Source organism: Phytophthora infestans, genomic scaffold, assembly GCF_000142945.1.
Source record: "Phytophthora infestans T30-4 supercont1.9 genomic scaffold, whole genome shotgun sequence".
NCBI classification, from domain to species: domain Eukaryota; phylum Oomycota; class Peronosporomycetes; order Peronosporales; family Peronosporaceae; genus Phytophthora; species Phytophthora infestans.
Genome location: NW_003303750.1, coordinates 1388363 through 1403245, shown reverse-complemented (window position 1 = coordinate 1403245; position 14883 = coordinate 1388363). Strand labels below are relative to the sequence as shown.

The following is a 14883-nucleotide window of genomic DNA, read 5'->3' as shown; positions in this document are numbered from 1 at the left end:
GGGGGCCTTCTTTTTGGCCGGCTCAAGTCGCAGGCAGAAATAGAAGCAGGCGACCACACAGCCCCACTATGCGAACATATTTTGATGTCTATCTTGTGGGGAGTTGCAAAACTTATTTGAGAGAGCTGGAGGTTTGTTTTCGAGTTTCAGGGAGGAAGCGAGATACAAGTGAGAGAGCGAGGAGGCTAGTCCGATCGAGCTGCCGTCTGGGCGTTGATGTTGCATCAGCCATCGTGGTCACCCCTCGTCGTGGCATTGTTTTTCTTCGCTCGCTGTGATTGATCGAGAAGACGATGAGAGAGAAGCGTTGAGAGAATGAGTCGAGTCAACAATAAGTGATAGACTGCAAACTGTAGTTATGCAGACATCACGGTCTAGGAGAAGTATATTAGACGTATTTTGAGAATGCAGGATCACGCGAATACTTACCCAATCTAATACTTCGAGGTACTATTATTGCAACAAAAAAACAGCAACAGCGGCCACTTGTATCACTTTGTCAGCAATTTTTGGACTACTACTTTAAAACAACTTCAATTCCTTCAGTAACTTCCACTATTACTACTACTACTACTACTACTACTACTACTACTACGACGACGACGACGACGACTACTGCCACTACGGCTACTGCCACTACTACTACTTCTACTACTACGGATACTGCTACTGCCACTACTACTACTACTACGGATACTCAAACAAGCCCTACACCACTGCTGTACACGACTCCACTAGCGGAGCACTGCATAAGGAGAGAAATGAATGCACTGATGAGTCTTACTTGTATATGACACAAGGTTTGTTTTGCAAACTCACGCAGATTGACAGTGATTGCACGTCCGCGTGCTGTAATTCTTGGTTTCTACTCTATATCGTAAGCTTCTACTCTACCGCTGCTGCAATCGGAGCATTGATCCACATCGCAAACGACTTAAGCAACTGATAATTCGGGGACACATGTCACTTTAACATGGTAAAGCGATCACATCCATTGGCTTTGTATTCCTTACACCTGCCACTTTAGTTTTCTACGCTACACAGTTCAACGCGGGCTTTCAATGTCTTTCGCCCATATACTACTTTTCTCACACGGTTCAGCTTGATTTTACTTGTCCTTCGACTTGTCGGTGGCGTCCGACTTGGTCTCCTTCGACGCCTTTGACTCCGTCTTGCTCTCCTTCTTGACCGACTTGACGTCGGCAGCGTCCGTAGACACAGTCGCAGACTCCTTCTGACCATTCGCAGTCGCAGGCACCGACACTTGCTGTGGCCGACTCATAACCAAAGTAGCCCGGGTACCCGTAGTTGGAGTAGCCGTAGCCGCCGTAACTGGGGTAGCCGTAGGAAGAGTAGTAGTCCGGGTAGTATCCATTTCCATTGCCATACCCACCATTGTACGACGAATAGTAGTCGGGGTAGTAGTCGTAGCCGTTGCCACCACCATATGACGAGTAGTAATCAGGGTAGTAGTCGTTGCCGTGACCGTAGTAGTCGTCGGAGTCGCCTCCATAGTTCTTATAGCTGTGGCTGTAGCCGCTACCATAGCCCTTGTAGTCGTCGCCGCTAACGTATCCGTAGCCGTTGTGCTTGTAGTCGTTGGCTTATAATCATCGTGGCCGTAGCTATCGCTGCCACAGTCATCGTGACCATAGTCATCATGGCCATAGCCCTGGTGGTCGTGCCCGTGACCATAATCGCCTTTGCCGTAGCTGTAGTCCGAAGACTCGGTAGCCTTGGTGTCCTTATAATCGGTAGCCTTGGTGTCCTTATCTTCGAGGCGGCGACGGTAGTAGCGCGAGTGGTCCTTCTTGTCGTGGTGGTGGTGTTTCTTGCGGTCGTGGTCGTGCTTGTGCTGGCTGTGGCCGTAGTCCTTGTAAGACCCGAGTTGACGACGTGGGGGCAGTCTATTAGCAGCGTCAGTCGCATGCAGAATAGAAGCAGCGACACACAGGCCCACTATGGCGACAAATTTGGAGTGCATCTTGTTGGGCAGTTGCAAAACTAGTTGATGGAGCTGGAGGTTGGTTGTCGAGTGTCAGGGAGGAAGCGAGATGACAAGTGAGAGAGCGAGGAGGCTAGTCCGATCGAGCTGCGGTCTGGGCGTTGATGTTGCATCAGCCATCGTGGTCACCCCTCGTCGTGGCATTGTCTTTCTTCGCTCGCTGTGATTGATCGAGAAGACGATGAGAGAGAAGCGTTGAGAGAATGAGTCGAGTCAACAATAAGTGATAGACTGCAAACTGTAGTTATGCAGCTAGGAGAAGTATATTAGACGTATTTTGAGAATGCAGGATCACACGAATACTTACACAATCTAATACTTCGAGGTACTATTATTGCAACAACAAAAACAACAGCGGCCACTTGTATTAGTTTGTCAGCAATTTTTGGACTACTACTTTAAAACAACTTCAATTCCTTCAGTGACTTCCACTATTACTACTACTACTACTACTACGACGACGACGACGACTACTGCCACCACTACTACTACTACTACGACTACTGCCACTACTACGGCTACTGCTACTGCCACTACTACTACTACGGCTACTGCTACTGCCACTACTACTACTTCTACTACTACGGATACTGCTACTGCCACTACTACTACTACTACGGATACTCAAACAAGGGCAGCTTGTCGATAGGCTCCCTACACCACTGCTGTACACGACTCCACTAGCGGAGCACTGCATAAGGAGAGAAATGAATGCACTGATGAGTCTTACTTGTATATGACACAAGGTTTGTTTTGCAAACTCACGCAGATTGACAGTGATTGCACGTCCGCGTGCTGTAATTCTTGGTTTCTACTCTATATCGTAAGCTTCTACGCTACCGCTGCTGCAATCGGAGCATTGATCCACATCGCAAACGACTTTAGCAACAGATAATTCGGGGACACATGTCACTTTAACATGGTAAAGCGATCACATCCATTGGCTTTGTATTCCTTACACCTGCCACTTTAGTTTTCTACGCTACACAGTTCAACGCGGGCTTACAACGTCTTTCACCCATATACTACTTTTCTCACACGGTTTCAGCTTGATTTTACTTGTCGTTCGACTTGTCGGTGGCGTCCGACTTGGCCTCCTTCGACGCCTTCGACTCCGTCTTGCTCTCCTTCTTGACCGACTTGACGTCGGCAGCGTCCGTAGACACAGTCGCAGACTCCTTCTGACCATTCGCAGTCGCAGACTCTTTCTCACCACCAGTAGCAACGACACTCGCTGTGGTCGACTCATAACCAAAGTAGCCCGGGTACCCGTAGTTGGAGTTGCCGTAACCGCCGTAACTTGGGTAGCTGTGGTAGTTACCGCTTTGCGTTGCTGAAATGCTGGTGCTTGTTGATTGCAAGTTAAGAAGTGAGCTTCCTTTTGACTAACTCCTGCTCCTGCGTTCTACTCGACTCCTCCTACTCCTATCAGGACCAAAGGCTTCACCCTAGGCACAGCCTTGAGAGTCGAGCACCAGGGTTGCAGTAAGACTGTAACCTCATGTTGATAGACGACGCTGTAGTTTGGGATGGGGTTCTTGATTCAGGATAGCCTCCTTGCCGTTGAGGTACGCCTCCTTGCTTGCCACACACTACACTGCCCCCGAAGAACCCATACCAGTACCGTCTTGATATGCAGATATGAATGTTGAGCCTCTTGTATTGAAAATTCTCCAAGTATCGGAAATCCAAGTCAGAAAGACATATGTCACCAAATGTCACGACTGATGGAAATCTGTCACCGGTTGCGAAAAAACAGTCCATACATGAGACGGGACAGTGTTACAGGTCAAGTTGCACTGCAACACGTTGAAGTTGATCCATAACTTGACCTACACGTCGAATTAGGCTCTGGTATTTTGCTGAAAGGTCGACAGGGACTGTACAAACTCGTTGTCGCCACTTTGAGCTGCGTAATTCTTCACACGCGTAGGTATATCACTGTAGAGACTCTGAAGAGATTCCCAGGAGTCTTCTTCGTCCTGCAAACCGACCCAGGAGACGAGAAGCTGCCATCCATGTTGGGTCTTGCGGTGATCCTTAAAATCTTCGACACCAAGGACCATACCTTGGTTGCCGACATGGGCCAGGAGTTCCTCGCTGGTGCCCAGGCTTCCGTCACGGTAGAACTTGAGCCGGGATCCATGCACCATGTAGCGTTGGCTACTCACCAAGTGGCGAATCATATAGGAATGAGGGTGCTCCTCGACAACTTCGAATGGTCCCACCCAGCGAGCGAGTAGTTTGTTTACCGAAAGGCGAGAGTCGATCCTTGACCACAGTACAAAATCACCGATAGTGAAATTGCATGGTACTCCATTAGAGCGGCTCATGTTCTGCAACCGACGTCGCTCCCAAATGTCCACCACCTCCTTGTGCATTTCTTCTAGACTTCGTTGCATGTTCTCCACCATTTCGTCAGGAATAGTCACCGGCTCAGTCACCATCATGGCCTTGCCGTTGCGCTCAACTACGATAGTCTCAAATGGTGTAGGTCTAGGTAACGCGGTGAAAAGCTCACCAGGGGACCGGTTGCCTAATGAAGCCACTGGAGTGTGATTCAGAATCCCTTGCACTACCGGAACGAGATATTCCCACTCATGCGTGTCCAGCTTCATCTCCATCAGCAAAACACGTAGAACTTGCAGCACATCTCGATTCAGTCGCTCGATAGTACCGTTGATCCACGGAGCGTAGGCTAGAACTAGATCCTGTTCAATGGAGAGCTGTTTGCAAAGTTGCTGTACAACCTGGTTCTTGAAATGGCTTCCTTGATCGGAAATCAAATTTTTAGGCGGACCAAAACGCTTCGACCAATCCATGAGTGAAATGGCTGCCACGACACTTGTTGGCGAATCGCAAGCCACCAATTCACAAAAATGAGTAAGGCCGTCCTTCATTACGAGTAGGTACTTGCATTCACCCACACTGTCACCAAGAAAAAGAAAATCCCAGTGGAGCATCTCGTTTCGCTCAGATGCGTCGTATGTAGGCCCCCAGGGGCGAGGAATCACATTACCACCTTTCACGTGTTTGCAGAGAAGGCATCGCTTCAGGAATTGCCGGCGATGTTGCTCCAGGCCTTTGATCGAGAAAAGGTCTTTGACTGTAGTCATCATCGCGTCAAGTCCACGGTGTCCTTGACTACCGCAATGAGCCACAATGAGAATGCGCTGTCGTAGCTCCTTCACGGACTCTGGTATCCATATTTTTCCGTCGACAGTCATAATGCCATTGTGATCGCACACCGTTGCTCTGGGTGCATTCCGCTTGTGTTGGTGTTGCACTTGGCTGATCTCATTCAAGGTCGGAAAGACAAAGTCGCCTTGACGCGGACGCAGCTCGTCAAGTTGGCGTTCAGTCGCGTCGTCAATGCGTTGCTGGCTACGCGTGACGAATTTGCACTTCACGTGCACCCCTGCCTCACCACAAGAGCCCCACCGCGAGAGTAGATCGGCCCACACGTTCGCCGTACCATCGATGTGGTCGATTTGGTAGTGAAGACCAGTGAGAGATAACGCCCACCGTTGTAATTTGCCACGCACGTGACGTTTAACTTCGTGTGTTGGTGCGAACACGTAGATCAGGTTCTTGTGGTCGCAGAACAGCCTGAAGCCTGAAGGGCGGACGAGAAGATGGCCCAGGTTGCGGGCAGCCCAAATGATCGGGTACGCTTCCTTCTCAATGATGCTCCACCGACGTTCCGTCTCGTCGAAAATTCCGCTTTTGCATACTAGAAGTTGGTGCTGCTGCTCGTTAGCAGGTAATGCAGAGTCCCAGTCATCCACTTGAGTCACGACGAGCCCCCACCCCAGTTCACTGGCGTCACTAAACACGGCCACTGTGGACGACGTCGTCGGAAAATGCAACAGTTGCGAGGATCCAAGCAGGGTTTTTGCGGAGTTGAACACGTCTTCTTCGTCCAAAGTCCACGAAAGAAACACCCCGGCTGCTAGTTTCTTAGTTCGCCCATTAACACTCAAAACCGCCTCCAACTTGTCATGCAACGGGCGCATGGTGCGGCCAAAGTCGAGCAACGTATCGCGCATCCACCCAGCAGCACACAAAAATTGTTGGAGGTCAGCGGCTGTAGTAGGGAGAGGAAGGGCTTGCAACGCACTGATGCGTTCAGGGTCATGGCGAATGCCAGTGCCACTGAAGATGCGGCCACACCAACGGATCTCCTTCTGAAACAAACAACTCTTACTCACGCTGAGTTTCAGCCGGTGAGTGCGGACAATAGAAAAAAATTCACGAAGTGTAGCGATAAACGTAGGCGCATCGTCCGCATAGACGAGAATATCGTCAATCCACACAAGTAGGTGGGCGTACAGCATCCCGGCAAAAACCTTTTGCATCTCGTTCTGAAAATGCGTTGCCGAATCACTCGCTCCCTGTGGAACGCGCGTAGGTGTCCATACCGTATCGGTCGTAACAAAACTCATCATTTCCTGGCTGTCAGGATGTAGAGGAAGCTGCCAGAATCCCTTTGGCATGTCGAAATCCGCGAAACCGTAAGCTCCGGCCGCTTCGTCGGCAGAATCCGTCACATCCTGGGCTGCTCCAGCGATCGGTATGGTCAGTGCATTTACAGGGCGATAGTCGACTGTCATCCGGAAATCACCTGGTGACTTGGGTTTTGCCACAGGCACAGCTGCACATGCCCAATGACTTTGGTTATTTTGTCGAATAAAGCCCATCAGCTCGAGCCGCTTCGTGTAGTCCCGAAGGAAAATGCGTTGGGTATTGGCATAGCGCCGTGAACGCGCTCTAAAAGGCACAGCTCCGTCCACCAACTGAATTCGCAGTGGTTCAATGTCGGCAGGGGGACCAGCACCCAGGTCAATCCGAAAAATATCCTCATACTCCAGCACGGTATCGTGAAGAAAAGAGAGATAGTCAGCGTCAAAACCATTATTCCCAGCGGCGACCACCATATCTTTCAATTTACTGCGAGCTTCCAAACCAGAAAGCTCGAGATCTGCACATCCATCGTCTTCAAATGGGTCCACATCTTCACTAAGTGAACCCCCAGCCAGCTGTTCAAGTTGCTGGTTTACATCAATTCCGAGTGAGACGAGCGTGTCGTTACCAAGAAGAAAATCGGTCTCTTCACCCTCCATAACCAAATAGGTCACGTCAGGTAGCTTCACAGTACCCGCTGCCGTTTGCAGCACGACATCCACCGTAACAGAGTCAAAACAGGTAACTGTAGAACCTCCAGCAACGATAGCCTCAATTGGAGAGGGTAGGACATGCATCTCCACACCGCTACCAAGTGCAACTAACTCGTCGACCACTGCACGAGGGATAACAGTTGAGTCAGATCCTGAGTCAGCACAATACGGCAAGACCACGAGCTCGTTGATCATCACTTCCCCTGGTTGAGGCAAAGTCCGAACCACCTTAACTCGTGACCGGTCCTTTATTTCCTTCATCTTGTCGACAGCACGTCTCTTGTCGTCATCCGTCGCTGTCGGACAGTCACGAAGCCAATGCGAGCCTTGACAGACCCAGCAGCCAGTCTTGGGTGGCTTTGACTCCTTTCTCTGGGGTTGAGACCCAGTATTAGTCGTTAATGAATTCCGCTGAGTGCCGTCTCTACGGGCTTCCACAGCAGTATGCTGTTCTCCACTACCGGTTTTAGTCTTCGTTTCATTATGGCTAGACCTTCGGTTAGGTCCAGATTTGGACCTGTGCTCCATCGACAGTAAGTGATACTTGTGCTGAGCCCGTGCCTTCTCTTTAATGATGTTAAAGAGCATGAAATCGTTTCTCTTCGCCTCTCTGCACTCATACTTGCAATGTCGCTTGACATCATCACGTACCATACGAGGCTCAAGGTTGTCGATCAAGATGGTGCATCGTAACTTCATACGATCAGCAAAACCCTCTGCATCTGGGTCTCCGACACCAAGTATTTTTCCTAAACCATGGTTCTCAATAATGGAGGAGAAATCACGGTAGTAGCGTAGTACACGAGCATCGATATCATCTTCTGCCAAGTCGATCTTCAGCTTCTTCTTGAACAACTCGTCCAAGTCGGGGATCTGCTCGTTCTTTACAGTACCAATGCGCTGCTTAATCAGCATGAGGAGCTCCTCACTGCTGACGTTATCCACAGCCTTCCGTAACTCGTAGAGGCATACCACCTCCAGCAACTTCCGGTCGATTGAGGATTTTACTGGTTTCATCACGGTCTCGGGTCGTTCACGACTCTCAAAACAGCGTTGCCGAATAGTTTCCTCGTACTGGTCACGTGCTTGGTTCCATTTGACCAATGCATCATGACTCCAGTCGTTCAACCACGGCGCCTTGACGAACTCGAATACCGGTTGATTTACAGACTTCATCACTGTGTCCCCATCAGCTTCGTACTGATGTGACTTGGTTGCCATGCTTGCGGTCCCTTAGGACTAAAGTATACTTTGTGGTAGTTACCGCTTTGCGTTGCTGAAATGCTGGTGCTTGTTGATTGCAAGTTAAGAAGTGAGCTTCCTTTTGACTAACTCCTGCTCCTGCGTTCTACTCGACTCCTCCTACTCCTATCAGGACCAAAGGCTTCACCCTAGGCAAAGCCTTGAGAGTCGAGCACCAGGGGTGCAGTAAGACTGCAACCTCATGTTGATAGACGACGCTGTAGTTTGGGATGGGGTTCTTGATTCAGAATAGCCTCCTTGCCGCTGAGGTACGCCTCCTTGCTTGCCACACACTACACAGCGTCCGTAGACACAGTCGCAGACTCCTTCTGACCATTCGCAGTCGCAGACTCTTTTTCGCCACCAGTAGCACCGACACTCGCTGCGGCCGACTCATAACCAAAGTAGCCCGGGTACCCGAAGTAGGAGTAGCCGTAGCCGCCGTAACTTGGGTAGCCGTAGGAAGAAGAGTAGTCCGGTAGTATCCATTTCCATTGCCATACCCACCATTGTACGACGAATAGTAGTCGGGGTAGTAGCCGTTGCCGTTGCCACCACCATATGACGAGTAGTAATTAGGGTAGTAGTCGTTGCCGTGACCGTAGTAGTCGTTGCCGTGACCGTAGTAGTCGTCGCAGTCGCCTCCATATTTCTTATAGCTGTAGCTGTAGCCGCTACCATAGCCCTTGTAGTCGTCGCCGCTAATGTATCCGTAGCCTTTGTGCTTGTAGTCGTTGTGCTTATAATTATCGTGGCCGTAGCTATCGCGGCCACAGTCATCGTGACCATCGTCATCATGGCCATAGCCCTGGTGGTCGTGCCCGTGACCATAATCGCCTTTGCCGTAGCTGTAGTCCGAAGACTCGGTAGCCTTGGTGTCCTTATAATCGGTAGCCTTGGCGTCCTTATCTTCGAGGCGGCGACGGTAGTAGTGCGGGTGGTCCTTCTTGTCGTGGTGGTGGTGTTTCTTGTGGTCGTGGTCGTGCTTGTGCTGGCTGTGGCCGTAGTCCTTGTAAGACCCGAGTTGACGACGTGGGGGCATTCTATTAGCAGCGTCAGTCGCATGCAGAATAGAAGCAGCGACACACAGGCCCACTATGGCGAAAAATTTGGAAAGCATCTTGTTGGGCAGTTGCAAAACTAGTTGATGGAGCTGGAGGTTGGTTGTCGAGTGTCAGGGAGGAAGCGAGATTACAAGTGAGAGAGCGAGGAGGCTAGTCCGATCGAGCTGCGGTCTGGGCGTTGATGTTGCATCAGCCATCGTGGTCACCCCTCGTCGTGGCATTGTCTTTCTTCGCTCGCTGTGATTGATCGAGAAGACGATGAGAGAGAAGCGTTGAGAGAATAAGTCGAGTCAACAATAAGTGATAGACTGCAAACTGTAGTTATGCAGACATCACGGTCTAGGAGAAGTATATTAGACGTATTTTGAGAATGCAGGATCACACGAATACTTACACAATCTAATACTTCGAGGTACTATTATTGCAGCAAGAAAAAGCAACAGCGGCCACTTGTATTACTTCGTCAGCAATTTTTGGACTACTACTTTAAAACAACTTCAATTCCTTCAGTGACTTCCACTATTACTACTACTACTACTACTACTACGACGACGACTACTGCCACCACTACTACTACTACTACGACTACTGCCACTACTACGGCTACTGCTACTGCCACTACTACTACTACGGCTACTGCTACTGCCACTACTACTACTTCTACTACTACGGATACTGCTACTGCCACTACTACTACTACTACGGATACTCAAACAAGGGCAACTTGTCGATAGGCTCCCTACACCACTGCTGTACACGACTCCACTAGCGGAGCACTGCATAAGGAGAGAAATGAATGCACTGATGAGTCTTACTTGTATATGACACAAGGTTTGTTTTGCAAACTCACGCAGATTGACAGTGATTGCACGTCCGCGTGCTGTAATTCTTGGTTTCTACTCTATACGTGGACACATGTCACTTTAACATGGTAAAGCGATCACATCCATTGGCTTTGTATTCCTTACACCTGCCACTTTAGTTTTCTACGCTACACAGTTCAACGCGGGCTTACAACGTCTTTCACCCATATACTACTTTTCTCACACGGTTTCAGCTTGATTTTACTTGTCGTTCGACTTGTCGGTGGCGTCCGACTTGGCCTCCTTCGACGCCTTCGACTCCGTCTTGCTCTCCTTCTTGACCGACTTGACGTCGGCAGCGTCCGTAGACACAGTCGCAGACTCCTTCTGACCATTCGCAGTCGCAGACTCTTTCTCGTCACCAGTAGCACCGACACTCGCTGTGGTCGACTCATAACCAAAGTAGCCCGGGTACCCGTAGTTGGAGTTGCCGTAACCGCCGTAACTTGGGTAGCCGTAGGAAGAGTAGTAGTCCGGGTAGTATCCATTTCCATTTCCATACCCACCATTGTACGACGAGTAGTAGTCGGGGTAGTAGCCGTTGCCGTTGCCACCACCATATGACGAGTAGTAATCAGGGTAGTAGTCGTTGCCGTGACCGTAGTAGTCGTCGGAGTCGCCTCCATAGTTCTTATAGCTGTGGCTGTAGCCGCTACCATAGCCCTTGTAGTCGTCGCCGCTAACGTATCCGTAGCCGTAGCCGTTGTGCTTGTAGTCGTTGTGCTTATAATCATCGTGGCCGTAGCTATCGCGGCCACAGTCATCGTGACCATAGTCATCATGACCATAGCCGTGGTAGTCGTGCCCGTGACCATAATCGCCTTTGCCGTAGCTGTAGTCTGAAGACTCGGTAGCCTTGGTGTCCTTATAATCGGTAGCCTTGGCGTCCTTATCTTCGAGGCGGCGACGGTAGTAGCGCGAGTGGTCCTTCTTGTTGTGGTGGTGGTGTTTCTTGCGGTCGTGGTCGTGCTTGTGCTGGCTGTGGCCGTAGTCCTTGTAAGACCCGAGTTGACGACGTGGGGGCATTCTATTAGCAGCGTCAGTCGCATGCAGAATAGAAGCAGCGACACACAGGCCCACTATGGCGAGAACTTTGGAGTGCATCTTGTTGGGCAGTTGCAAAACTAGTTGATGGAGCTGGAGGTTGGTTGTCGAGTGTCAGGGAGGAAGCGAGATGACAAGTGAGAGAGCGAGGAGGCTAGTCCGATCGAGCTGCGGTCTGGGCGTTGATGTTGCATCAGCCATCGTGGTCACCCCTCGTCGTGGCATTGTTTTTCTTCGCTCGCTGTGATTGATCGAGAAGACGATGAGAGAGAAGCGTTGAGAGAATGAGTCGAGTCAACAATAAGTGATAGACTGCAAACTGTAGTTATGCAGACATCACGGTCTAGGAGAAGTATATTAGACGTATTTTGGGATCACACGAATACTTACCCAATCTAATACTTCGAGGTACTATTATTGCAACAAAAAAACAGCAACAGCGGCCACTTGTATCACTTTGTCAGCAATTTTTGGACTACTACTTCAAAACAGTTTCAATTCCTTCAGTAACTTCCACTATTACTACTACTACTACTACTACTACTACTACTACTACGACTACTACTACGACTACTACGACTACTGCCACTACTACCACTACTACTACGGCTTCTGCCATTACTACTATTACGACTACTGCCACTACTACTACTACTACTACTACTAGGACTACTGCTACTGCCACTACTACTACTTCTACTACTACGGATACTGCTACGGATACTGCTACTACGGATACTCAAACAAGGGCAACTTGTCGATAGGCTCCCTACACCACTGCTGTACACGACTCCACTAGCGGAGCACTGCGTAAGGTGAGGAATGAATGCACTGATGAGTCTTCTTGTTGATGGCACAAGGTTTGCTTTGCAAACTCACGCAGATTGACAGTGATTGCACGTCCGCGTGCTGTAATTCTTGGTTTCTACTCTATATCGTAAGCTTCTACTCTACCGCTGCTGCAATCGGAGCATTGATCCACATCGCAAACGACTTAAGCAACTGATAATTCGGGGACACATGTCACTTTAACATGGTAAAGCGATCACATCCATTGGCTTCGTATTCCTTACACCTGCCACTTTAGTTTTCTACGCTACACAGTTCAACGCGGGCTTACAACGTCTTTCACCCATATACTACTTTTCTCACACGGTTTGAGCTTGATTTTACTTGTCCTTCGACTTGTCGGTGGCGTCCGACTTGGCCTCCTTCGACGCCTTCGACTCCGTCTTGCTCTCCTTCTTGACCGACTTGACGTCGGCAGCGTCCGTAGACACAGTCGCAGACTCCTTCTGACCATTCGCAGTCGCAGACTCTTTCTCGTCACCAGTAGCACCGACACTCGCTGTGGTCGACTCATAACCAAAGTAGCCCGGGTACCCGTAGTTGGAGTTGCCGTAGCCGCCGTAACTGGGGTAGCCGTAGGAAGAGTAGTAGTCCGGGTAGTATCCATTTCCATTTCCATACCCACCATTGTACGACGAGTAGTAGTCGGGGTAGTAGCCGTTGCCGTTGCCACCACCATATGACGAGTAGTAATCAGGGTAGTAGTCGTTGCCGTGACCGTAGTAGTCGTCGGAGTCGCCTCCATAGTTCTTATAGCTGTAGCTGTAGCCGCTACCATAGCCCTTGTAGTCGTCGCCGCTAACGTATCCGTAGCCGTTGTGCTTATAATCATCGTGGCCGTAGCTATCGCTGCCACAGTCATCGTGACCATAGTCATCATGGCCATAGCCCTGGTGGTCGTGCCCGTGACCATAATAATCGCCTTTGCCGTAGCTGTAGTCCGAAGACTCGGTAGCCTTGGTGTCCTTATAATCGGTAGCCTTGGTGTCCTTACCGTCCAGGCGACGACGGTAGTAGTGCGGGTGGTCCTTCTTGTCGTGGTGGTGGTGTTTCTTGCGGTCGTGGTCGTGCTTGTGCTGGCTGTGGCCGTAGTCCTTGTAAGACCCGAGTTGACGACGTGGGGGCATTCTATTAGCAGCGTCAGTCGCATGCAGAATAGAAGCAGCGACACACAGGCCCACTATGGCGAGAAATTTGGAGTGCATCTTGTTGGGCAGTTGCAAAACTAGTTGATGGAGCTGGAGGTTGGTTGTCGAGTGTCAGGGAGGAAGCGAGATGACAAGTGAGAGAGCGAGGAGGCTAGTCCGATCGAGCTGCGGTCTGGGCGTTGATGTTGCATCAGCCATCGTGGTCACCCCTCGTCGTGGCATTGTCTTTCTTCGCTCGCTGTGATTGATCGAGAAGACGATGAGAGAGAAGCGTTGAGAGAATGAGTCGGGTCAGCAATAAGTGATAGACTGCAAACTGTAATTATGCAGACATCACGGTCTAGGAGAAGTATATTAGACGTATTTTGAGAATGCAAGATCACACGAATACTTACACAATCTAATACTTCGAGGTACTATTATTGCAGCAAGAAAAAGCAACAGCGGCCACTTGTATTACTTCGTCAGCAGTTTTTGGACTACTACTTCAAAACAGTTTCAATTCCTTCAGTGACTTCCACTATTACTACTACTACTACTACTACTACTACGGCTACTGCCACTCCTCCTACTACTACGGATACTCAAACAAGGGCAACTTGTCGATAGGCTCCCTACACCACTGCTGTACACGACTCCACTAGCGGAGCACTGCATAAGGAGAGGAATGAATGCACTGATGAGTCTTCTTGTTGATGGCACAAGGTTTGTTTTGCAAACTCACGCAGATTGACAGTGATTGCACGTCCGCGTGCTGTAATTTTTGGTTTCTACTCTATATCGTAAGATTCTACTCTACCGCTGCTGTAATCGGACATTGATTCACATCGCTAACGACCTTAGCAACTAATAATTTGAAGACTGATATCACTTCAACATGGCAAATGGGATCACATCCATTGGCGTTGTATTCCTTACAGCTGCCACTTTAGTTTTCTACGCTACACAGCTCAACGCGGGCTTACTACGTTTTTCTACTTATTTCGAACATTCAGCTTGATTTTACTTGTCCTTTGACTTGTCGGTGGCGTCCGACTTGGTCTCATTCGACGCCTTCGACTCCGACTTGGTCTCCTTCGACACCTTCGACTCCGTCTTGTTCTCCTTCTTGACCGACTTGACGTCGGCAGCGTCGGTCGCAGACCTCTTCTGACCATTCGCAGTTGCAGACTCTTTCTCACCACCAGTAGCACCGGCACTCGCTGTGGCCGACTCATAACCAAAGTAGCCTGGGTACCCGTAGCTGGAGTAGCCGTAGCCGCCGTAACTGGGGTAGCCGTAGGAAGCGTAGTAGTCCGGGTAGTATCCATTTCCATTGCCATACCCACCATCGTAAGACGAGTAGTAGTCGGGGTAGATGCCGTAGCCGTTGTCACCACCCTACGACGAGTAGTAATCCGGGTAGTAGTCGCTACCGTAACCCTTTCCAGAATTGCAGTGGTCGTTGCCGTGACCGTAGTAGTCATCGCAGTCGCCTCCATAGCTCTTATA

At 49.9% G+C, this 14883-nt stretch overlaps 4 protein-coding genes and 2 pseudogenes across 4 annotated transcripts; all 6 read right to left on the bottom strand.

Moving 5' to 3' along the window:
- Positions 1–1108: 1108 nt before the first annotated feature.
- Positions 1109–1984, bottom strand: PITG_22785 (M96 mating-specific protein, putative; the record flags this gene model as incomplete). Its single annotated transcript, XM_002998094.1, has 1 exon — positions 1109–1984. One exon carries the CDS (start codon positions 1982–1984, stop codon positions 1109–1111), a length of 876 nt encoding a protein of 291 aa, XP_002998140.1.
- Positions 1985–3060: 1076 nt separating this feature from the next.
- Positions 3061–3784, bottom strand: PITG_22784 (annotated as a pseudogene; the record flags this gene model as incomplete).
- Positions 3785–8668: 4884 nt separating this feature from the next.
- Positions 8669–9544, bottom strand: PITG_22783 (M96 mating-specific protein, putative; the record flags this gene model as incomplete). Its single annotated transcript, XM_002998093.1, has 1 exon — positions 8669–9544. One exon carries the CDS (start codon positions 9542–9544, stop codon positions 8669–8671), a length of 876 nt encoding a protein of 291 aa, XP_002998139.1.
- A 1008-nt stretch (positions 9545–10552) lies between these two features.
- On the bottom strand, positions 10553–11455 carry PITG_22782 (M96 mating-specific protein, putative; the record flags this gene model as incomplete). Its single annotated transcript, XM_002998092.1, has 1 exon — positions 10553–11455. One exon carries the CDS (start codon positions 11453–11455, stop codon positions 10553–10555), a length of 903 nt encoding a protein of 300 aa, XP_002998138.1.
- A 1109-nt stretch (positions 11456–12564) lies between these two features.
- On the bottom strand, positions 12565–13449 carry PITG_22781 (M96 mating-specific protein, putative; the record flags this gene model as incomplete). Its single annotated transcript, XM_002998091.1, has 1 exon — positions 12565–13449. One exon carries the CDS (start codon positions 13447–13449, stop codon positions 12565–12567), a length of 885 nt encoding a protein of 294 aa, XP_002998137.1.
- Positions 13450–14397: 948 nt separating this feature from the next.
- PITG_22780 overlaps positions 14398–14883 on the bottom strand; it is a pseudogene marked incomplete at both ends in the record, with an annotated part of 978 nt that continues 492 nt past the window's right edge.